The following is a 19,864-nucleotide window of genomic DNA, read 5'->3' as shown; positions in this document are numbered from 1 at the left end:
CAGTCCGCTGTAATTTCGCCCCCATCATTGGCCCTCTTCGTAGCCGAGACCAGCACAAGCATCGACAGAAGCAAGCTGAAGAGCTTGTTGATCTCGGCAAGAGCTTGGTTATCTGGGCGATCGAACTAAATCGACTGCTTCGTGCACATTCTGGCCAGAACTGTAGAGTCGACTTTTCGTGGCTTTCAATAAGCTTCCTTGTCATCTTGTCCCGCAACCCTCAGGCTGCAGGCCCGGCGTACATCAACCATCCCCCTGGGTCGAGCCAGCTGCCTATTCTGAAAGAGGATATAGATCCTGACGCTTGGGGCCCATCCCGGATCACACCTAAAGTATTTGGGTTCTACCCGACCAGGGTGCTTCCATATACAGAGGTCGATCCTACCCTCGAAAAACTCCATCTTGAACTTCTCTCCAACCATCCTCGCTTCTCGCATCTCAGTCCTTGGTGGGATTGAAAGTTGTGCAGAGACACAAGATGCCTTCACGAACAGAGACTGGCCGTACATTGGCTAAGTATCTTGGCATTAAGTTGGACTCACAGCCTGGCGATGTCACGAGGGGAGAGTCTGTCTTCTCCAACCATACCGCCGATTCCTTCGTTGAAGAAGAGCCAACTACTGCAGAGTGGTTCCAAGAAGTCATTCCAACTGGCCACGATGTTGTCAATTACTTGAGGTCGCTTTTCCCGTTTCTCTCATGGATCGGCTTTTACAACCTGCAGTGGCTCATCGGTGATCTGGTTGCAGGTTAGTTGTTGCGCTCCCCATAGTGTTACTTTTCTTCTGTGCTAACGCCCTCACAGGTATCACAATCGGTGCTGTTGTTGTTCCTCAAGGAATGGCATACGCTAAGCTTGCGCAACTGCCAGTCCAATATGGTCTCTACTCCTCGTTTATGGGTGTTCTGATCTACTGGTTCTTCGCAACGTCTAAAGACATCACCATCGGTGTAAGCAAAACTGTTTCTTTTCGGACTTCGCCCTGGGCTAACCTCTTGTGCAACAGCCTGTGGCTGTAATGTCCACTGTCACAGGAAACGTGGTTACCAGCGCCATCGCGATCCTTCCGGAATACAAAGACCACCCTGAGGTCATTGCCAGCGCTTTGGCGATCATTACAGGTGCAATCGTTTTCTTCATCGGAATCATACGCTTCGGACGCATTGTCGAACTCATCCCGCTCGTTTCGTTGGCTGCCTTCATGACTGGTTCCGCTATTAATATCGCTGCTGGCCAAGTGCCGACCATGTTAGGAGAGACATTTGCCAAGCCGTACACGACCAGAGACGCAACCTATATGGTCATCATCAACACCTTCAAGTTCCTGCCAACTGCGAAGCTCGACGCCGCGATGGGGCTTACGGCCCTGTTCATGCTTTACCTGATTCGTTGGTCTTGTAGTACGGCCGCAAAGAGGTACCCTCAGAAGCAGAAGTTGTTTTTCTTCCTTGCAACTCTGCGAACTGCATTCGTCATCCTCCTGTACACCATGATCAGTTGGCTTGCCAACATGAACAGCCGCAGCAATCCCAAATTTAACATCTTGGGAACCGTGCCCCGAGGCTTCACTCATGCTTCAGTGCCTATCATCAACACCCAGATCATCAACTCATTCGTTAGCGATTTGCCCGCCTCTGTTATCGTGCTTTTGATCGAGCATATCGCCATCTCCAAGTCGTTTGGCCGAGTTAACAACTACATCATCAACCCATCACAAGAGATGGTCGCCATCGGTGTTACCAACCTCCTTGCTCCTTTTTTGGGCGGTTATCCATCAACTGGATCTTTCAGTCGAACCGCTATCAAGTCGAAGGCTGGTGTGAGAACTCCATTGGCTGGTGTTATCACAGCTATCGTCGTCTTGCTGGCAATCTACGCTCTTCCGGCAGTGTTCTTTTACATCCCAAACTCATCCCTGTCTGCCGTTATCATTCACGCCGTGGGTGATCTCATCACGCCACCTCAGACTCTTTACAAGTTCTGGCGCGTTTCACCTCTAGAGGTTCTGATCTGGGCTATTGGTGTTTTGGTCACGATTTTCACGACCATTGAGATTGGTATCTACTGTACCATTGCCATCTCTTTTGCCGTCTACATCGTGAGGCTTCTGATCGATCATGGTCGCTTCCTCGGCCGTGTCCAAGTTCATTCGGTTCTAGGCGACCATGTTATCGGAGGTAACAACAACTTGGTTGGCGAGTATGGTACATTCGATGGTGCCTCGGATTCTCCAGCCACGAGAAACATTTTCTTACCCATCTCACACGATGACGGCTCAAACCCTCAAGTGGACATCGCGAGCCCTTATCCAGGCGTTTTCATTTATCGCTTCTCGGAAGGCTTCAACTACCCGAACGCTGGTAGCACCCTTGAATACATGACTCACCACATCTTCGACAATACGCGTCGCACCAAGCTAGACTCTTATCCACGAAAGGGTGACCGTCCTTGGAACGACCCTGGTCGTAAGTCTTATCCCTAATCTTGCTTTTTCTGCAACATACACTAACTGTTTCATTGCAGCCAAGAAGGGTGAACGCGTTAATACGCATCTTCCAGAGCTGAAGGCTATCATTCTTGATTTCAGCTCCGTCAACGCTGTTGACGTTACCTCTGTGCAACAACTTATCGATGTTCGAAATCAGTTAGATCGTTATACGACTCCAGATGTCGTCGACTGGCACTTTGCTCATGTCAACAACCGCTGGACCAAGCGTGCCCTTGTCTCTGCTGGCTTTGGCTTTCCATCGGAGCGCGCTGATGGCCTACAGAGCCGCTGGCAACCCATCTTCAGCGTTGCCGAGATCGGCGGTGCTTCATCCGCGGCGGCTGTTGCTGAACATGATGCCAACGAGAAGGAAGTTAGCTTCCAGCAGACTCGTGCTAGCAGCTCGGACGCACAGCATGCCGGCGACCCAGATTTGATCGAGCGCGGTATCGGCGAGAGTAGCTCCAGCGGCAGCATTGACAAGGGTAACACTACGCAAGCCAAGAGGAGAGTCGCTGTCCATGGCCTTAACAGGCCATTGTTCCACATTGACCTCACTAGTGCATTGCAAAGCGCTGTTGCTAATATCGAGGCACGGGTGAAGCATGCAGATGGTACTGTCAGCAACCCTGGCGCGGAGGCAACTATTTGAGATGGATAATGTAATAAACAGTGCGCTGTTGTTGTATATGCTTTGCACTAAAGAGATTATGGCGCTTGGTTGGACAAGGTTTACTTTTGCCCGGATTTGGGGTTTAGTTGTATGGATACACCTGCTTACCTGGATACCTGCGATCGAAAATGATCGCCCGATTTATTGATATTATTTTCTGTTATTCAATTCCCAAATGTTTTGTGACGATTTAACCAGTATCCCAGGGCTGCAGGAACAGGCGAAACTCGCGCAAAGTGTTTTGAACCCGTCTCCGCCTTTGTTGGCCAAAACCTCGATTCAGGTTGCAGACGGGTTGGTTCATGCGATGGCAATAAATAGCAAAGGCCCAGAATGGTGATTTCAGTCTGGTGTTGCCGCAGTCATTGTTCTAATGCAAGACAGGTGTCCATACGTTAGTTGAACTCTACAAAACCAGGTATGCATTCCTTGATTCAAAGGAATTGAGGTGAACCTTGGGGTAGGGGCTGATGATCCCCTTAGACCAGTTTACTAAACGATGCTTCGTCGTTGCACTAAGCTGTGAATAGCCTTACCTTCACTCATGTACGCAAGATCTAACAGTTATAGGAGACTTGTCGTTAAAGTTTTCATGGTGGCCTGCCATACTGCTCTCTTTCCTTTAGCGCAGTCATCAAGGACTGGATATATTTAATATGAAGGTCGACAGATTAAAAATGGACTCAATTACGTTTGTGACACTGATGCTAGCAAACCCAAGCTGCTATGAATTCCATTGAAAGGCCTCTAATACAAGTGCAAGATTCAGTCGGTAGTGAGATCCTGGTCTGTGAATAACATTTTTCAGAAGGATCTTACCGAATCGTAGTGTGTGTTATGTTTGCACAGAATTTTCGTTAGAATTATCATTGAACAAATGTTTCTTATTTAACTTACTGTTAACGTCGAATACGGATGAACTCCTCACGAAGGGGTTAGGTAAGCCGTTTCTAATTTAATTTAAAACATTTTTTTAAATAATAAATAAATCTCGATTTAACCTTTGTAGATAATAAGTGGCACTAAATTATAATTCTAGGCCGTGTTCCATATTCTTCTATACTCCCATTGGTCTAATAGCTAAGCAAGGTAGCTGTAGCAATCAGTCTGGCGTTTACGGTTTTGTCGTTTGTATGTTCCTCTTCATCCGCTCTAATAACTTCGGCATCGTAACATTGATAGCAATGTACATTCTTGTAGTATTATTGACCGCATGCGCACTTCTGGTATCACCCTATAAGACATCCTGGTATAATCATGCGGCATCTTCGGTGCATTAGTGACCCATTGCATATCCGTTATGACCAGCTGGAACATTTGCAAAATTAATGCTCGTCGAATGTTCTGATGTGGGCGTAAATTTGATTGCAGTCGGAACTCAGGCTGGAGTCTAGGAGAGATTGATTTGATCTTCGAAAATGTTGTGGTCTCTGAGACTGATGTAGAGATATAGTAGAATACCAGAATGGTATTTAAGAGTGAACCGAGACGAAGTTTGTCTAATAAGAATGTTGTCTGGCGTCCGTTCCGATGTGTTTGAGGAGTTTGGAAAGATGGAGACCGCACCATGAACATACTTTTTACTTAGAACATTAAGACTTTTTTTTTAAGTCACGTGCTATTTTATGTGTCTACTGCTTGAACAGTATTGACAATAGAAAAATAAATAAGACAAGACTGACTCGAAGGTAAATCAAAGATGTGCCAGATGTTACGAAGGGAGTTATTGGAAATGTTTGCCAGGATTTGAGTGAAAAAAGAATATGTCGACAGAAGCGAACCAATCCCAACTTGCTACCCATCCTGGAGACCAGCTCTGAGACCTCATAACCAATTGAGATTGCCACTTCTAGTCTTACCTTGCACGTTTTGCTCTACCACCCTGACCTCCTCTGTGGCGTTTTGAGCCTAAAGTAGAATTGAGCACGCGAGCCTTTCGAGCTCTTTGGTGGATTTCTCGGAGTTTCTCCACGTAAGTGGCAGGTACACCATGTGTACTCATATTGTCGATAGTTTGACTCAGATCATCTGCCAGTGGATGAATTGCATCCGGGGAGAGCGAATTGAGTGCACCAATGGCGAAATTGTGATCTCGATCTCCGATAAGATTGATGTACAAATTCCGATCTAGCTTTGGCGCATGGGTAGGAGGTAAATCCTCACAGCGGTCAACAACTTCTTTAAGGATACGAAGAAGACAGCGCGCGGCTTCCCGACGCTCCCAGAACTCAAGAGGACGCCGAGACCTGAGGGCGCATGTCTGGATCTTCTGCACGATAATTCGCAGATGCATAGCGCACCACTGAACATTCGCAGGATACTCTTCATCATCTGAGTTGGCCGAAACGGATTTTGCATATGCATCGTGTTCTGCCAGAACAGCATCCGCCCTCTTCTGAAGCTTTCTGAAGGGATTGTGGATAAGTTCATCGTTTCGCATGCAAGACATGAAATAGTGGAAGAACTCATTATTCTCACATAACATGCGGAAAACCGTGCACTCCAGGTCGTTCCGCTTTACAGGCCGTGTTCCACCTGTAGGAGAGGTAAAAATATCCGGACGGTACTGGTCGACAGGGGTGCGATGCAGAGAAGCAAGAACTTCGCGAACCTCCTCGACACGTCGCGGGTTATAGGGACCATCCCGTGCGTCGGATACTTTCCCCGAACTTTGAATGTGGAGGTCGTCGGCAAGGATATTGAGATGGCATCGCGTGATCATGTCGTATGGGTCTTCAAGTCGGTTAGAGATCCCTTGATCATTCAGCGTAAGCAACTCATCTCGGATGTCGAATAATTGTGACGTGATCTGGTCAAATAACCAAAGGATATGACGGCAAGGAGTTTGACCAGTCATTCCATCCTGACAACTGCAACTTGGTGTCTCCCATCGACTTTCTTTAGAACCACTTCGTATGTCAAAGTGTTTCAACTCAGACACCTGGAAAACCACGAACTTCTCCCTTGCTGCACACTTCTGTAAGATGATTTGAGAAGGATCCTCAATGGCGTCTATGGCATGTCGACGCTTGTCTTTGTCGAGGCCCTCGAGTGTATATATTAGTTTAGATGGAAACCGAATACAGTTGTCTGCTTGAGTGGACTCGTCTGAGCTGTCCTCAGACTCAGTACTAGACTCGTGTCGCTGGCTGCGATGTTGTAAACGCGTAGTTGGAGGCATTTTTTCGATGGAGAGCTGACTGAACTGCTCTAAGGGCGAGGCAGAAGGAGGCATGAGGAAGAAAACAAGTCCCTAATTTGACCATGAGGATTAACTCTAACCATACGAGAGTGATTGGGCTATTATATAGAAATAAATCCGCGGTGATCACAGAAGCCGGCAGAAAGGGGGAGTCATTGTGTTCGCCCAAAGAATGATGATAGAGGCCCGATAGGGAGACTGGCACCGGGGTGTTTTGGCCTGCACAGGAGTCATTGAAGACACCACGGTGCAGTCACTTGACGTATTGATAGCCAACTCGATCTACTATTAACAGACGCAAGGTACTTGCACCGGCTTCTGGTTTAAGTTCCAACTGATAACTCGAATGATATCATCCAGTTAATGGAACTTCGGGGCTGAACCACGAATTGGGTCGCAGGGCCCGTTTCGACACACCCTTGACGTCGAAATGTGTACATGTCATCTGTTATGGTATCTTCTGAACGAGCCATTTCCATGAGCGGGAGTGATTGATTGCGTGTAAAGTAAGATGCTGCATGTGCAGTTGCAATGCAAACTAGCGTAGGAAGTGGTCGAACAAAGCCTCCACGACGCTATTGGTCAGTAAGCGTCGAGCCTTTCATCGCAACTGTGAGCCGCATCAACTACCTTCCCAACGTTCAATGTCTGCCTTGTATAAGCTGGAGGGCACTGCAAAGCAACAAGCGTACAACGAGCCACGGTCGCATGAAAGGCCACCACCTCCATTTTTACTCCGTTTCACTGGGTCCTCACGTCTATTGGGGTCACGCTTTCTGGCCGCGCTAGTTGGGGCTTGGGGGCCAGAAATGCCGCCGGGGCGACCACTCTGTAGGCCAGCAAGGCTTCTTTCACTACTTCGAGAAATCTTTGAGGACCCCCATATCGGTCACTCCTATTCACCAGTTGCGAAATATGCAAGGAAGGCCATCGGGCGGACGCATTGACTTGCGATCGATCAAGTGATCCAAACCATCACTAAGTCGGGTGGAAAGCGACACTACGAATTATGGGCTTCTGTCGGAGGGCTGCCTCGGGCACATGCATTATGGGACATCGTTTGGGTAGCTCTCACCGATATGACTACGTACAATCATGATGACATCTCCTATTTTGAGAAAGGGGCGTGGTACCTCGGACACACTGCCGCTGCCGCAGCCTGATTTTCTGGAACAGTTCACCCGCTTGCATACTGAGCACAGGCAGCAGCAAAACATAATGCTTGCAGCGGCCTTGACCGACGAGGTAATCCCATCATACCACCGGCGTGATTACTTTCTAGGATCTCGGCCCGGTTTCTTCAGAAGCTCATGGGCCTTGCGTTGTATTGGTCCACCTCTGTCGCCACCATTATCCCTTGGACATACATATGAAATGGAATATCTAAGGATCCAGAGGCCGACCATATTCAAGCCCAGAAGTCGCATATTGCCAAAAACCAGAGATATCGTCAGAGCGTATCTGGATCAAATGACACCCCCCTTGCTCCTGAATACCCACAGATGTCCGTTTGTTCGCTTGACTCTTGGAGCTACTTGAAAACATTGCCCTGGGTATGAAAACGTAGATGCCTCGAAAGTATCCATAAGTCGGCTGATTGGTTAATTCATCCACTCCCAGGGCCGGTATTAGATGATGATGTAGAGGTTACACCGCTTTTCACTTGGTAAAAAGTCACGCGCATTAATATACCACTGTTGCAGTGACTCATGCCCATTGGGAAAGCGTCTTCAGTCATGTATCATCGATATCCACCACGAAAGAAGATCATCTGCAAGGGACGAAGCCATCAAGGACCAACTGGCCAACTTGATAAACGAATTTCGGGTCAGGGCATTCGTTGAAGTACGAGTCTTTCGGCCAGGTCCCGGTCGCGTGGTCTGATGAAACAAGCCGTTTCTCCAGACAGGGAACATGCAGAAGATGAGAGACCTCGAGATGCATGTGTCTCGCGATTTGGCAAGAACTCCATCACGTGTTGTTTCGCCGCTGATGATCAGTATCTCTGTTATGAGGAATTGCCGAGTCCATGGAGTAATACCAACCGCCCCCAAGGGCCAATGGTCAACATTGGAGTAAGTTATATCAACTGCTTCTAATTCGTGGGTTGTTGGAGTGCTACCACAATAGGCACAAGAACCCAACATAAAGGAGCGAGGGGCGTCCAGCAACCTTTGCGGCGGTACCTTTTTGTTACTAGGCCATCCTAGGAGGCCAGTGAAGAACGCTTAGACATCGCTGTTGACTCATGTTGGGCTGAATCGGATCTCCAGCCTTGTGGGATCTGGCCCAATTTCACGGCCCGAATATTCACGGTTGTAAACCGGTTGGTGGAGCAGCAATAGTGAATATACCGTTGTCAAAATGAGCACAAATTTTTTGGTTTAAATTTACTTTTACACCATTGAGATTGAATTCGCTAATAACATTTAACATGGAAGCTCGGTGGGAATTATTTTTCGGCTGTTTCGACAATATGTTTGACCTAAGCACAAATATCCATAAAGCCCAACAAAGAGAAGTTGATGTATGCAAGATGACAATATTTAACTCCATGAATATATCTAGCACTATCTTTCGGGTAGCTGGAACATGACGTTGCCCTGCAACACTCCAGCTAGGTCCACTGTATTTAACTCTGCTAAAATTTCGAAATAACATCCTGAACGCCTTTGTTACTCCTCGGGTATCGCCTTTCTCATGAATATAAATGTACAAACGCCTTGTTCCACTTCCATCAACCACTTATATACTGTAACTTCATTACGTATCGTCAACTCGATTACGCCATGAAGGGTCGAGGCACAAGACCTCGCTTAGCCGAGGTATTTTGCGAATAGACCTTGACAGAGTTGATAAGCCAGTACGCTTCCTGGAAATCGCCAGCGTTGGCAGCGACGTATTCCTGGCATGTGCTGGCAAGCGCAGAGCAAGTTTTATCCGTACTCCACACCTTACCCGCCCAATCGCCGCAAAAGTCGACGTTGAAGACGATGGTATGCTCTTGAAAGTGATCGTCGATGTTGCAGCCTGAGCCGGAAAAGGTACTTGCGGCCATGCCCCAATTTGTCGGATCAGGGCTGCCAGAAGTAACATCCGACGGAATGGCCGCGCGTGGGAAAAACCAAATCGAGATGGCTTCACTGGTCCACTCGACGGCGTATACTCCACCACCTATGGCGTTGAATCCGGAGCCGAAAGTCTGCGTGTTATTGGTAGGTTGGGGGCAGCCCGTGTTGCCGTTGCCAGCATTGCAGTCGCCCTGGCTGAAGGAACAACCGGCGCTAGTGTGAAGTGTCATGGTCGTCGATGTGACTGAGTTAACTCCCTCGATGATGTCGATTTCACCTGAATTTGGCCAGCCACCCTCCTCACCAAACATCCAGAAGGCAGGCCAGAGCCCGCACCCGTTCTTTGAGGTTGTCGGCATGTGCGCAATATCAGCAATAAAAAGGCCTTTGGTGTATGTCTTTTTAGAATTAACCCTGGTTGAACCTCGGCCAGGTGAAGATGGGTTCACCGTCTCGTAATCCGCTCCTAAGTAGATACCGCCGTTCGCATACCCGGCAAGAGAAGAAGAATTTGCAAGTGCTGCAGTGTGGTATTGCACAAATCCATTGGTTGGATCAGCGCCACTATAGAAGTCGAAACCATCAAAGAAGCTGCTGGTGTCGTACGTGTCTTCAATGCTATACGTCGCGTGGGTTATGGCACTAAGCGAAGCAATTACGCCAAAGCGCAAAAGAGACCTTGTGCGGACCATCTCGAGTGCTGATTAGTGCTAATCTGATGTAGATGTCTTCGATAGGATGAGTCGTCTCTGTTTATTGTGCTAAATAATGAGCGTGTCCGTGGAAGGTGCCTTCAAGGTAGCTTCTGAGTAACTTGCACCAGCAAATTTTTATAGACAGGAGAGTACCGAGGAAGTAACGACCAAGTGAAACTGGTGTGAACTGTCCAATTTGAATGAATGTCTGTAGCAGTGGTAATTGTAGCGAGAACAAATACTGTCAAGCGCAAGCCTTTCTTATCGTCTTCCAGTGAGCAACAATGACATTGAGATCTCGACAAAGTCAGTAGTGAAACAATGAAGCAATCAAGTGCCAGACTAAGATTGCGTGCCAAATGAAAGGCTAGAAGTAGAGTCTATAATGGCAAAGCCGCTTAGAGAGTGACGGCTCAATGAATCGAAGTAGATGCAGAGGAGATGTCGAGTCAGGGGATAGTCACAACTTAGCTGCAGACGGCGTCCAAAGAAACGACCGAGTGACAGTGTGCGGGAAGTGCCAGCTTCTTTAACGTTGGACATGGCAGGGTGAGGTCAGGAAAGAGTATCCGACTACGATCAAGAGGAGTGCTTGCTACCAATCAATGGTCTGGGTTCTGTTTAGACATGCTCGGTAGCGCACAACACATGCAGCGTCAGCTTCCAACCGAAACATCCTGGTCGTAATGTGGTCTAGAAGCTTGCAGCTATTATACAAAGACACCAATCAAGTCTGAGAAGCAACCCTTCTGTATCCAGAAACCCCTTGCACACAGACTATCATGGCTCAACGGCTGTCAAATAAAGCACTTGGCGTTTGTGGCGGCGACCTACGACTTAGGAGCTTTGTCCATCGCATAAAGATGTAGATTGGACCAGCGTTCCCTCCAAGGACCCAGAGGGCGCCGAGTTTGGCTCAGATGAGACGGTAGCTCCATGGCAGATACTTGGATGAATTGCTGTCAAGCGCCTGAGGCGTTTCCACGGAGGAATGAAGGTGATGGACAAGAAGATCTCGCAGCCAATCGCTGGCATGATTGGAGTGTTTCCCAAACTTGGGCATGGATCAATGGGTCCGGGCAGCTGCCGCCTTGGCGCTGGAACCCCACTAATATGCCACATTTCAACCCCTGCCCCCGCCGCCCAGCCCTCTTGAGGCTCTTCGGATTGGTAGATCTGCAAGCTTCTTGAAACGTCAAACGAAACATTTTCAACCTGTGCATCCATACTTTCTTGACTATGTACTATTCGCCCCTGTTGCTTAGCTTACTTCATCTTCACAACCCTAATGAAAAGGACTTATTCTCTAAAGCTCACTTACATATAGCCTCAGTCTAGCCACGTCGGTACAGAATATTTACTTCTAGCACCTTAAGAATTGCCCAAGCCCATGTCCATGCCGCGGTCTCAAGGATGGTGTTGAGCGGTGAGCAAGACGACCAAAGCTGCGCTGTAGTCCTAGTAACGGTGCTTGACCAGGGACATTCCCCAAGGCATAACGCTATCGCCTTCAATCTTGTTCTCATAAGATATATACATGATCAGACCGGAAACCCCAATTTGACGAGCCAGGCCTCTCCCCTGTTCTCATCTGAAGCTTAAGCTAATTGCTTAATCGGATCCCAGTTGATCGGTAGATGGGCGATCAACTTTGGGAATCCTGGCATTGTGGAGATCTCCATGTTACAAGTTGAGCACTCATTGCTGGTCGTGACATGTGATTGAGGCACTGTGCTAACATCGTATATTACCAATCGTTTTAGAGATTGATACCCCAACCAAAATATCTACGGTCATATATATATTCATTCAAAGTGACCATTACGGTTAACACTAGCTGGCTGAAGCATCGATGGCTTAGGTATATCACAGCGTAACACTCCGTAAACGCTAGTACGAAAGTTCACGTACTTCGTCGCACTTGTCTGCATTTCTGTGAATTAGCGCCATAAGACGAACACACAACTATAGCAACTACATAGTGCAACTATCTAGGGATTGCTCTGAGCCACGGGATAAATTACGCTCACGTCGACCAGGTTGAATGTGGCCAAGACCAATCATTTGTAATGTCTTTTCTGGTTGCTTTGTATTACCCATAGCTTGCACCACAGAGGCCTTTACTCGACAATAGGTCCAGATTGGCCCTCCTCACCCTTGACGCGGATCACGGCCTCACCTGCATTATTGGGCTCGCTGGCATCCATGTGGGAGATATCGGCCACGCGCTACAACTGAAACCAGTAGCTCAAATTCCGTCTTCCGGGTGCTAAGAATAATTAACAACAGAACGCTGCTGATGTGGCTCGCACACTGCCCGGTGCCTAAGCTAGTCATGCTTCTGACAATCCTTATAGAACACCACGAGCCAGTAATTTCCCCCAACCGAGTACTTCAAGGCTATGTCTGGATATTTTTAATGCCTCGGGAGCTTGGAAGACCACTCACGACGGCTCAAGCTCTTAATACGTGTTCAACCAAGATAGGTGACCAGGAATACCGACCTTGTTATAGTAACGTGCCATCTTATAGCGAGAGCATCGCACCAAGTATTTCTTGTCGTCCCCACAGGAGAAGCGGTTTTTATTCCATATATAAGGGTAGGGCCTTCGTCACTAGAATATCTGTAAAAGAACATTAGAGGTGAAACTAAAGTGTAATGTAGAGATGTTTTCCATTCTCTACTCACCCAACACCGCTGAACCAAAACTCGTGGCCATTGTCATGCTCTTGCTTGCCGCCCATGGATGCCGACATGGTATCACTTCTTTAGGATTAGTAGTCGTTTCCTTTAAAGATGGACTGTGAGGATTGTCGAGTATTGTTAACCAGTCCAAGGATACAGTTGCTTTTGTGTATGGGAGGAATGTTCTGGAAACCGTTTTCTGAAGGTCCTTGCTGCCTAGAATCCATGTGGTACCGTCGTGCTTGTACTAATCGAGAGCCGTTTGGAGTTGAGGCTGTCGGAACATATTTGGCAGAGAGCTTCAGAGGACTCTTAGTAAATACATGTGTCGTGTCTCAATCTTAGTACCTAGCCGTATCGCGCATGAATAGCAAGAACGAAATAGCTGTGTTCATTGCAACTTTTGGAATCAAGAAGTATCGCTTCTAGGTGGCTCGTGGGTTTATAAGAAGTATAACGGAACGTTCAAGAAGAGCCCAATTGCCTCTGATAGGTAGTATCTGCCTCAAAAAACATGCTAGAAAGAGCAGAAGAGAATTCTGAAAGTTGCTTGCCGGCGGTGATAGACAGTTAGGGGCGCGATGGTTATCATTGAGTTTCTTGGTAATCTTATACTTTTCTTTTCTGTTCGGCATGCATGAATAAGTTGCATCCGAGCATAACACTAAGATTATCAGCAATTTAGCAGTCATGGAACTGGAGAAGACCGCCCATTTTGGTAGTAGTGATTCAGTCCGCAAAGTATAGATTAATAACTAAGTTGTTCGATAATTACCTTACTTTTTGTTCTTAGAAAATGTTAGTTCTTGTGTAGCGAGGCAGCTTTGTGCCCAGCCGTGTACAATTAGTTGATTATTGTGCGACTTCTTCTTACTACCCGTTTATCGAGGAAGGAACTCTAACTCTACTCGAGGAAGTACTTGTACAGTGAGACATAACTAGTAGGGAGATTAGCTGTCTTTCGTTTATATTCATGTATGATTTACGTAGGCTGCTTATTATCCCACAGGTGGTAACTAAAGAGTGGCAGCTAGTTGAGAAGCTCCCGAAGGGTACAAAGACATATGAGCTTGACTGGCCTCACTTGCTTTTGCGAGACGTGACGATGGGTGTAGATCGATGTGACCATTTATCCGGGATGTGTACTATAGTCTTTGTTAAGGTATAAATTTCACTTACAAGTGTATAATCTTTTCAAAGCCTTGACTAGACTATAGCCACTTGTTTGGATAAGGAACCGGTTTCAGCACTTGCATTTTGTGACAAATGCTTGTAAAGTAATATTAAGACGTAGGGTTGATTCAATAAGCAGCCCATCCAACAAATTGCAGTCGACATGATCGTTTGATCTGGAGTCAATGAGCAACAATTTAAAATTCACACCCAGCGGACTAAATATCCACAACGTTGGAGTTGCAGCCATGTACCTATTAGTTAGAGAGCCGGGTGTAACATGATTTATGCTTCATGAACGACTCTATATACGCTTGGATAAGGATTATCTTACTCCTCAGCTCCTTTGCTAAGTTGAATGTGAACTGTTTGGTTCAGGTTAATGAGAAGAGGTATAAATGGGTAGGATCTCAGAAGCGATTCCTTATATTATCCATATATAATAACGCCTGGCCGGACAAACAACGTGCCATCAATTAGCTCAACTGTTAAAGTACATGAGCACGCATGAGCCGAAAATATTGGCAGGGTTTTTATATTATTTTTATTTTTATAAATACAAAATTTTCTATATTTCATTCGTTTTCTTTATATTTCATTCATTTTTTGTTCATTTTTTCAGGTTTTCATCCCCCCCCTTCAGAACACGGACGCGCAATTGATCATTCTCAGCTCCAGCCATTGTGGACATCCAGAATAGCGCAATAACCCCCACATGAACTGGACCTCTTTCCGGTTGCTTGGCTCGAAGCTCGGGCCAGTGACAGTTACGGCCTTATTTAGGAGGCTCGCCGAAGCGAGCGAGCGCAGGGGTTAAGACGGAGGCTAATCTGCCACTGATTGATCATCCCTACATGGTAATCTATTTTAGAGATTGACACCTTCAACATTTCCCACCCATTAACAGCTGGGGAAGGCTTTGAAATCCGGAGAATATTGGAGCGGAACGCTCAAAGGATGTATGAAGTGGACAGATTGCTACAGCTTGCCATATGAGATCATGTAGCTGTACGCGAGGTGATACAAGACGTGTGGAAAAGGAATCTTGACAGCGTCTTTAGGTGCAGATGCGCAGTGATCCAGATTACATAGCTGGTCCCGCTTGCCTTATCATTGAATTGGATTGGCCGAGGAGCCAATGTTTGCAGACCGCAATCTACCCTGACACACTCACTTGGTGATATAAGGGAGGTCGTACTGTGTTGCTATTTCATCTTCGTTGAATACTAGATCTCCTCTTGGACGCTCTTCGTCCATGGCAGCTTTGGCACAGAACGCCCGCCAGTAACCATCATCTATCCTGTGTGATTGTTGGTGCGCTGAATAAGTGGACAGTGGCGTGGTGTGGTATTTCCCACCCGAGAGTTTGCTGACAGGAACGCATCCCCCCCGGCAAAATAGCAATAACCCTGTCGATCAATACGAACAAAAGCACATAATTGGCGGGTCATGCAATCAACTCTACCACTACTCGCGATTTCCACAGACTCCACAGACTGCACATTCTGAGAGTCTTCACTTCTTACACCCAGTCTAACTTAGGCCACCATCAAGTCTTGCCGAAGCTGAACTTGCACAAGGTGTCACATTTGCCAAACGGCCACGCAACGGCAGCGGCGTAACTCAAAGCGGTGCCGAGACTTTGAGACACTTGGCTTTGTCTCCCAGATCATTTGCGACGGCTGAGCCACCTTTCCTGACCTTGTTCTCCCCGAAACGTGCCGTGCTTCTTCGTTGAGGGCTTCGCATCCGGTCGAAGTTGTCTTCGAATTGCACCCGAACAACATTGAAAGTGGCGTCACAACACACGAACCCCGACTCTTCGAAGTCGACTGCTTTCACGGCACCCCGCGGATTTTCACACCACAGGAGGCGATCCTCAGCATCCTCAGCAACCGCGACACCTCCTTCACTGGCCCCACGCAGCGGCTCCCAGCATCTGGGAGTCAAGGGGCCTCTGACCCCAATTCCTGGTACGTCGCAATGCAGAATAGGTAGAAGAAGAACCCAACCAGCTGTGCACCTTTGTTAACGCGCACCTCTTCCCCCTTTAGGTACACCGAACGTGGCCATGTCCCTGAGTAGGAGCCCCTCACCGGTGCCTGGAGGAGGATGGTCTTCACCCGGGCTGGATATTAACACGAGTGGTCGATCGAGCCCCGCGAGAGGTCCTGCTGGAAATGGCCACAATGTGACCTGGGAGTCTGCAAGACTCAAGAGTCAGGGGGTTAGCGGCTATCCGTCTTTCTCGACACAGAACCAAGGTTTCTTTCAACGACACATGCGGCGCATATCGAGCAGTCTGCCCACTTTTGCTACAAACCACGATTATTATGCCGAAAAAGAGAAGCCAGCACGTCGTAATTGGAATGTGCCGCTCGCGGGGAGATTGCGAGCGATAACGACGCGCATGAGCAGAAAGTCTAAGACGAGGCTAGCGATTCTTGGAATCCTGCTTCTGTGTTACATGCTCTTCTGGATTACTCGTGAGTCGTGTTTGGTATTTTGTATGCTTTCGTCCTGAAACTAACCATCTCCTAGCCCTATGGTACTACTGGAGAAGAGCGACTTGGTTGGGAGGCGGCGAACGATTCGTCATCATTCTGGCAGCGAATGTTGGCGGTGGTGTCATGGAGTGGAAAGGTGCTCGAGAATGGGCCATTGAAAGAGACAGTGTTCGAAACAAACGCAAATATGTGTCCAACTGGGGCTATGATCTTGAGATAGTGGACATGAGCACAAAGAAGCGCTACGCGCACGAATGGCGTGAGAGCTGGGAGAAGGTGGACGCAATCAGGAACAGCTTCAGGAAATATCCCAAGGCTGAGTGGTAAGTTGATGGTAATACGCATTGAGAGGAAGCCTAGGCTAACAGGTGTAGGGTTTGGTGGCTGGACCTGAACACCTTTGTTATGGAGCCTTCATACTCCTTGCAAAGTCACATCTTCAATGATCTGCAGAAGAACATTTACCGCGACATCAACGAATACAACCCGCTTAATATTTCACACCCAATCAAAGCCAATTACCTCGACGAAGAGTCACAGAATGCCTTGGGCGACGGTAATGTCGACTCGGTGAATCTGATTCTGCCTCAAGACTGCTCCGGATTCAACCTAGGCTCATTTTTTGTAAGGCGTAGCGACTGGACTGACCGGTTACTGGACATCTGGTGGGACCCTGTGATGTATGAACAGAAGCACATGGAATGGGAACACAAAGAGCAAGATGCACTGGAGCAACTATACATCACGCAGCCATGGATTCGCAAGCACACTGCTTTCATTCCTCAGAGGAAGATCAACAGCTTTCCTAATGGTGCCTGCTCGGACAACGGCAACGACACCCGGATTCACTACGATCAAACGGATCGAGACTTCGTAGTGAACATGGCTGGATGCGAATGGGGGCGGGACTGCTGGGGCGAGATGTATAACTTCCGCGAGTTGAGCTATTATCTCAACCGGAACCCTTGGGAGCGGTTCAAAGAAGATATGGTCGCAGTCGTTTGGTACAAGCTTACTGGCCGCAAGGTCAAACTATAAGGTCTCGACCTTGTCGAATCCCATCTACCCTTCACCAAACAACACACACCCAGGGCACACCACCGTCCTTGTTGCCACAGTTGTACGATCTCTGCCAGGGTGAATCCGTTTGCCTGATATTACACCCAATTCTGCATGTATGGCCGGTATATCACTGCTGGACTTGTGTGTTGCTTGCCGAGCTAGAAGATTTGACCCAGCTAGGAGTCACTGTTTCTTTTACTATTTATTTCCTGGCGTCGTGCGAAGGCAAACGGGAAAGGTCCGACGATTCATGTGTATATGTACTAAGTCTATTGTGTATATCTAGATGTTCAAATGAGAATAGGAATGGAAAGACGAGAATGCTCACCCGCGTACTGATAGCTATTTCGCCTCGGAGCAAACACATGTGGTTGTGATATTCTCCTCAAATCGGTATTACAGCAGGTTGGTGTACAATACTCGGCCTTGATACCGTGCCGCTCACATTGCCAGATAACTAGCCTAGGGGAAACACGACAATGAAATCGGCTACGAGCAAACAAAGCAAAAAAGGTTCGCCCTGTCGCTTGCTTGTTTCGAGAGCGAATCTCAACCAATCATGTGAGAGAGAAGCTGCCACTCTCGCCAGGATTCCAGCTACTAATAAGTTTCAAAAGGCATTGTCAGATCTTTGAACACGGAATAAAGATAAAATGCTGACTCAATTGCCGCATCTTGATCTGGGGCACGGATCAGGCATCAGATACACCATGGATACTTGGATCAATTTCGAGGAGTGGCAAATGTCCCAATTGCTACAGCATGTATGTAGGCGCGAAAACATGTGCGACCTTGAACTGACGTGGCGGTCAGATCGCCAAAGAGTTCGCCAATGACACTCCACTTTGGGCCGAGTTCCAGCTCACGGATGGGGAACCTGGAAGCAGACTGGCACCCTAGATTACACCCGACCTGAGCTTGGAGCTGAACATCCCAGCCACCCTGTAAAAAGCTGCACGCAATAGGCACAGTGGGTTAACCTTGTAGATGCTAGGGCCACTGTACCAACCCACTGTAACTAGCAGCAGGAGCAATAGCCGCCTGCGAAGTGGAGTGTTGTGATCTGTACTGCCAATCTGACTTACCAAACATCCAAACTTGCTTCACGGCCGCTTCCGCGTACATTCCCCCAAACAAAACCATACCTATTGTAATTACATATATCTGCAATTGCCAAGACGGCTTCTTTCGAGCCTGACGTACTGTACACGAAGTCAAAGACACACGGAACCGAAGCTCCCGCCATTAGCGACATCGAATTCTACCGAATGGACGGAGAATACAGGAAGTTGTGATTCAGGCTGTTGTCAAGATGATGACCCGGGAGCGAGATGGGCATCACCGCCGCCGTAGTCCCGAGAGCGAGCGTCGCCGGCGAAAAGAGCGGCGGGATTCGCGGGAACAAGTGCTGAACCAACTGCAGCACATTCAAGAGCCAGAGCGATACCAAGAAGCCGTGCGACAGCCGCAGTTGCAGGGCGAGGGCAGGTACTACTACGAGAACCAGGCACCACACGCACATGGTGCTCCTCCCCACTCACAGACGCATGCGCACGCCTCTTCTTCGTATGCGCAACCGCCTCCGGGACCGAAATCTCAGCATAGTCGATCGCGAACCTTTTCGAGCTCTGGCGCGTCGTCGAGCTCCTCGACCTCGAGCAGTCTTTTGAACATCTCTCGCGATGGAAGACGATTTGGTTTCAAGTCATTTTTCACTGCTGCTGCCGAGAAGCACAAGCGTCGCGTACACAAGCAGCGGTCGCGCCGCATGTTCCGGTTCGGCAATGGATCGTCCTCGTCTGATCTGTCAGACATGGCTTATGGAAGGGGTTATATTGACAGAAAGAGGAGCCGGGACTTTACACCACCAGGGCCCAGTAGGCGGAGAAGTAATTCGCGCGAGAGGCCGGGCCCACCGAAGCGGGCCCAAACAGATGAAGAGATCATAGAGCTGGGCCGTAAGTTTGCGGAGATCGCGAGGCAGCAAAACAAGGAGGACCAGAGACGCGCCGGCCGGCATAAACCATCTGCTCTTTTGGGCGCCGTGGCGGCGCTGAGTGCGTATCACAAGACGGGTTCCGGGCGCGTTTCGGAAAGAGGCCTTGGCAGCTCAAAACATGACCGCCATCATTCTTCAGATGAGTCGGAATGGGAGTCTGCATCCGAGGATGAGTCTAGCAGCGAGGACGACGGACTTGTGTATGGATCGGCCGTGCATGTACCGACTGGTGGACACCAACCCATCCATATTTCTAGTCCGCCGCCTGTTAGTGGACCTGAAGAGTATGAGAGGATGCTCAAGAACA

At 48.2% G+C, this 19,864-nt stretch overlaps 4 protein-coding genes across 4 annotated transcripts; 2 read left to right on the top strand and 2 right to left on the bottom strand.

Annotated features, from left to right (window-relative positions):
- Positions 1-478: 478 nt before the first annotated feature.
- BKA67DRAFT_508593 (sulfate permease) lies at positions 479-3,141 on the top strand (the record flags this gene model as incomplete). Its single annotated transcript, XM_046097168.1, has 4 exons — positions 479-749; positions 806-951; positions 1,008-2,466; positions 2,525-3,141. 4 exons carry the CDS (start codon positions 479-481, stop codon positions 3,139-3,141), a joined length of 2,493 nt encoding a protein of 830 aa, XP_045964167.1.
- A 1,876-nt stretch (positions 3,142-5,017) lies between these two features.
- On the bottom strand, positions 5,018-6,397 carry BKA67DRAFT_653237 (uncharacterized protein; the record flags this gene model as incomplete). The annotated part of the gene is made up of 1 exon (XM_046106329.1): positions 5,018-6,397. The coding sequence occupies one exon, from the start codon at positions 6,395-6,397 to the stop codon at positions 5,018-5,020; it is 1,380 nt and encodes a 459-aa protein (XP_045964166.1).
- Positions 6,398-8,985: 2,588 nt separating this feature from the next.
- BKA67DRAFT_641193 (glycoside hydrolase family 16 protein) lies at positions 8,986-10,237 on the bottom strand. The gene has a single exon (XM_046105769.1). It carries the CDS (start codon positions 10,125-10,127, stop codon positions 9,147-9,149), a length of 981 nt encoding a protein of 326 aa, XP_045964165.1. The 5' UTR covers positions 10,128-10,237; the 3' UTR covers positions 8,986-9,146.
- A 5,823-nt stretch (positions 10,238-16,060) lies between these two features.
- BKA67DRAFT_509900 (galactosyl transferase GMA12/MNN10 family protein) lies at positions 16,061-17,534 on the top strand (the record flags this gene model as incomplete). Its single annotated transcript, XM_046097277.1, has 3 exons — positions 16,061-16,475; positions 16,531-16,819; positions 16,871-17,534. 3 exons carry the CDS (start codon positions 16,061-16,063, stop codon positions 17,532-17,534), a joined length of 1,368 nt encoding a protein of 455 aa, XP_045964164.1.
- Between the last annotated feature and the right edge of the window lie 2,330 nt (positions 17,535-19,864).

This window comes from Truncatella angustata (genome assembly GCF_020726525.1).
Source record: "Truncatella angustata strain MPI-SDFR-AT-0073 chromosome Unknown BKA67scaffold_1, whole genome shotgun sequence".
NCBI lineage: Eukaryota > Fungi > Ascomycota > Sordariomycetes > Amphisphaeriales > Sporocadaceae > Truncatella > Truncatella angustata.
Note: the sequence above shows the minus strand (reverse complement) of the source record. Positions and strands in the feature narration are given on the sequence as shown.

What these genes read in the sequence shown, in the direction of transcription:
- BKA67DRAFT_641193 (XM_046105769.1), bottom strand. Translation starts at nt 10,127, where the DNA reads ATGGTCCGCACAAGGTCTCTTTTGCGCTTTGGCGTAATTGCTTCGCTT.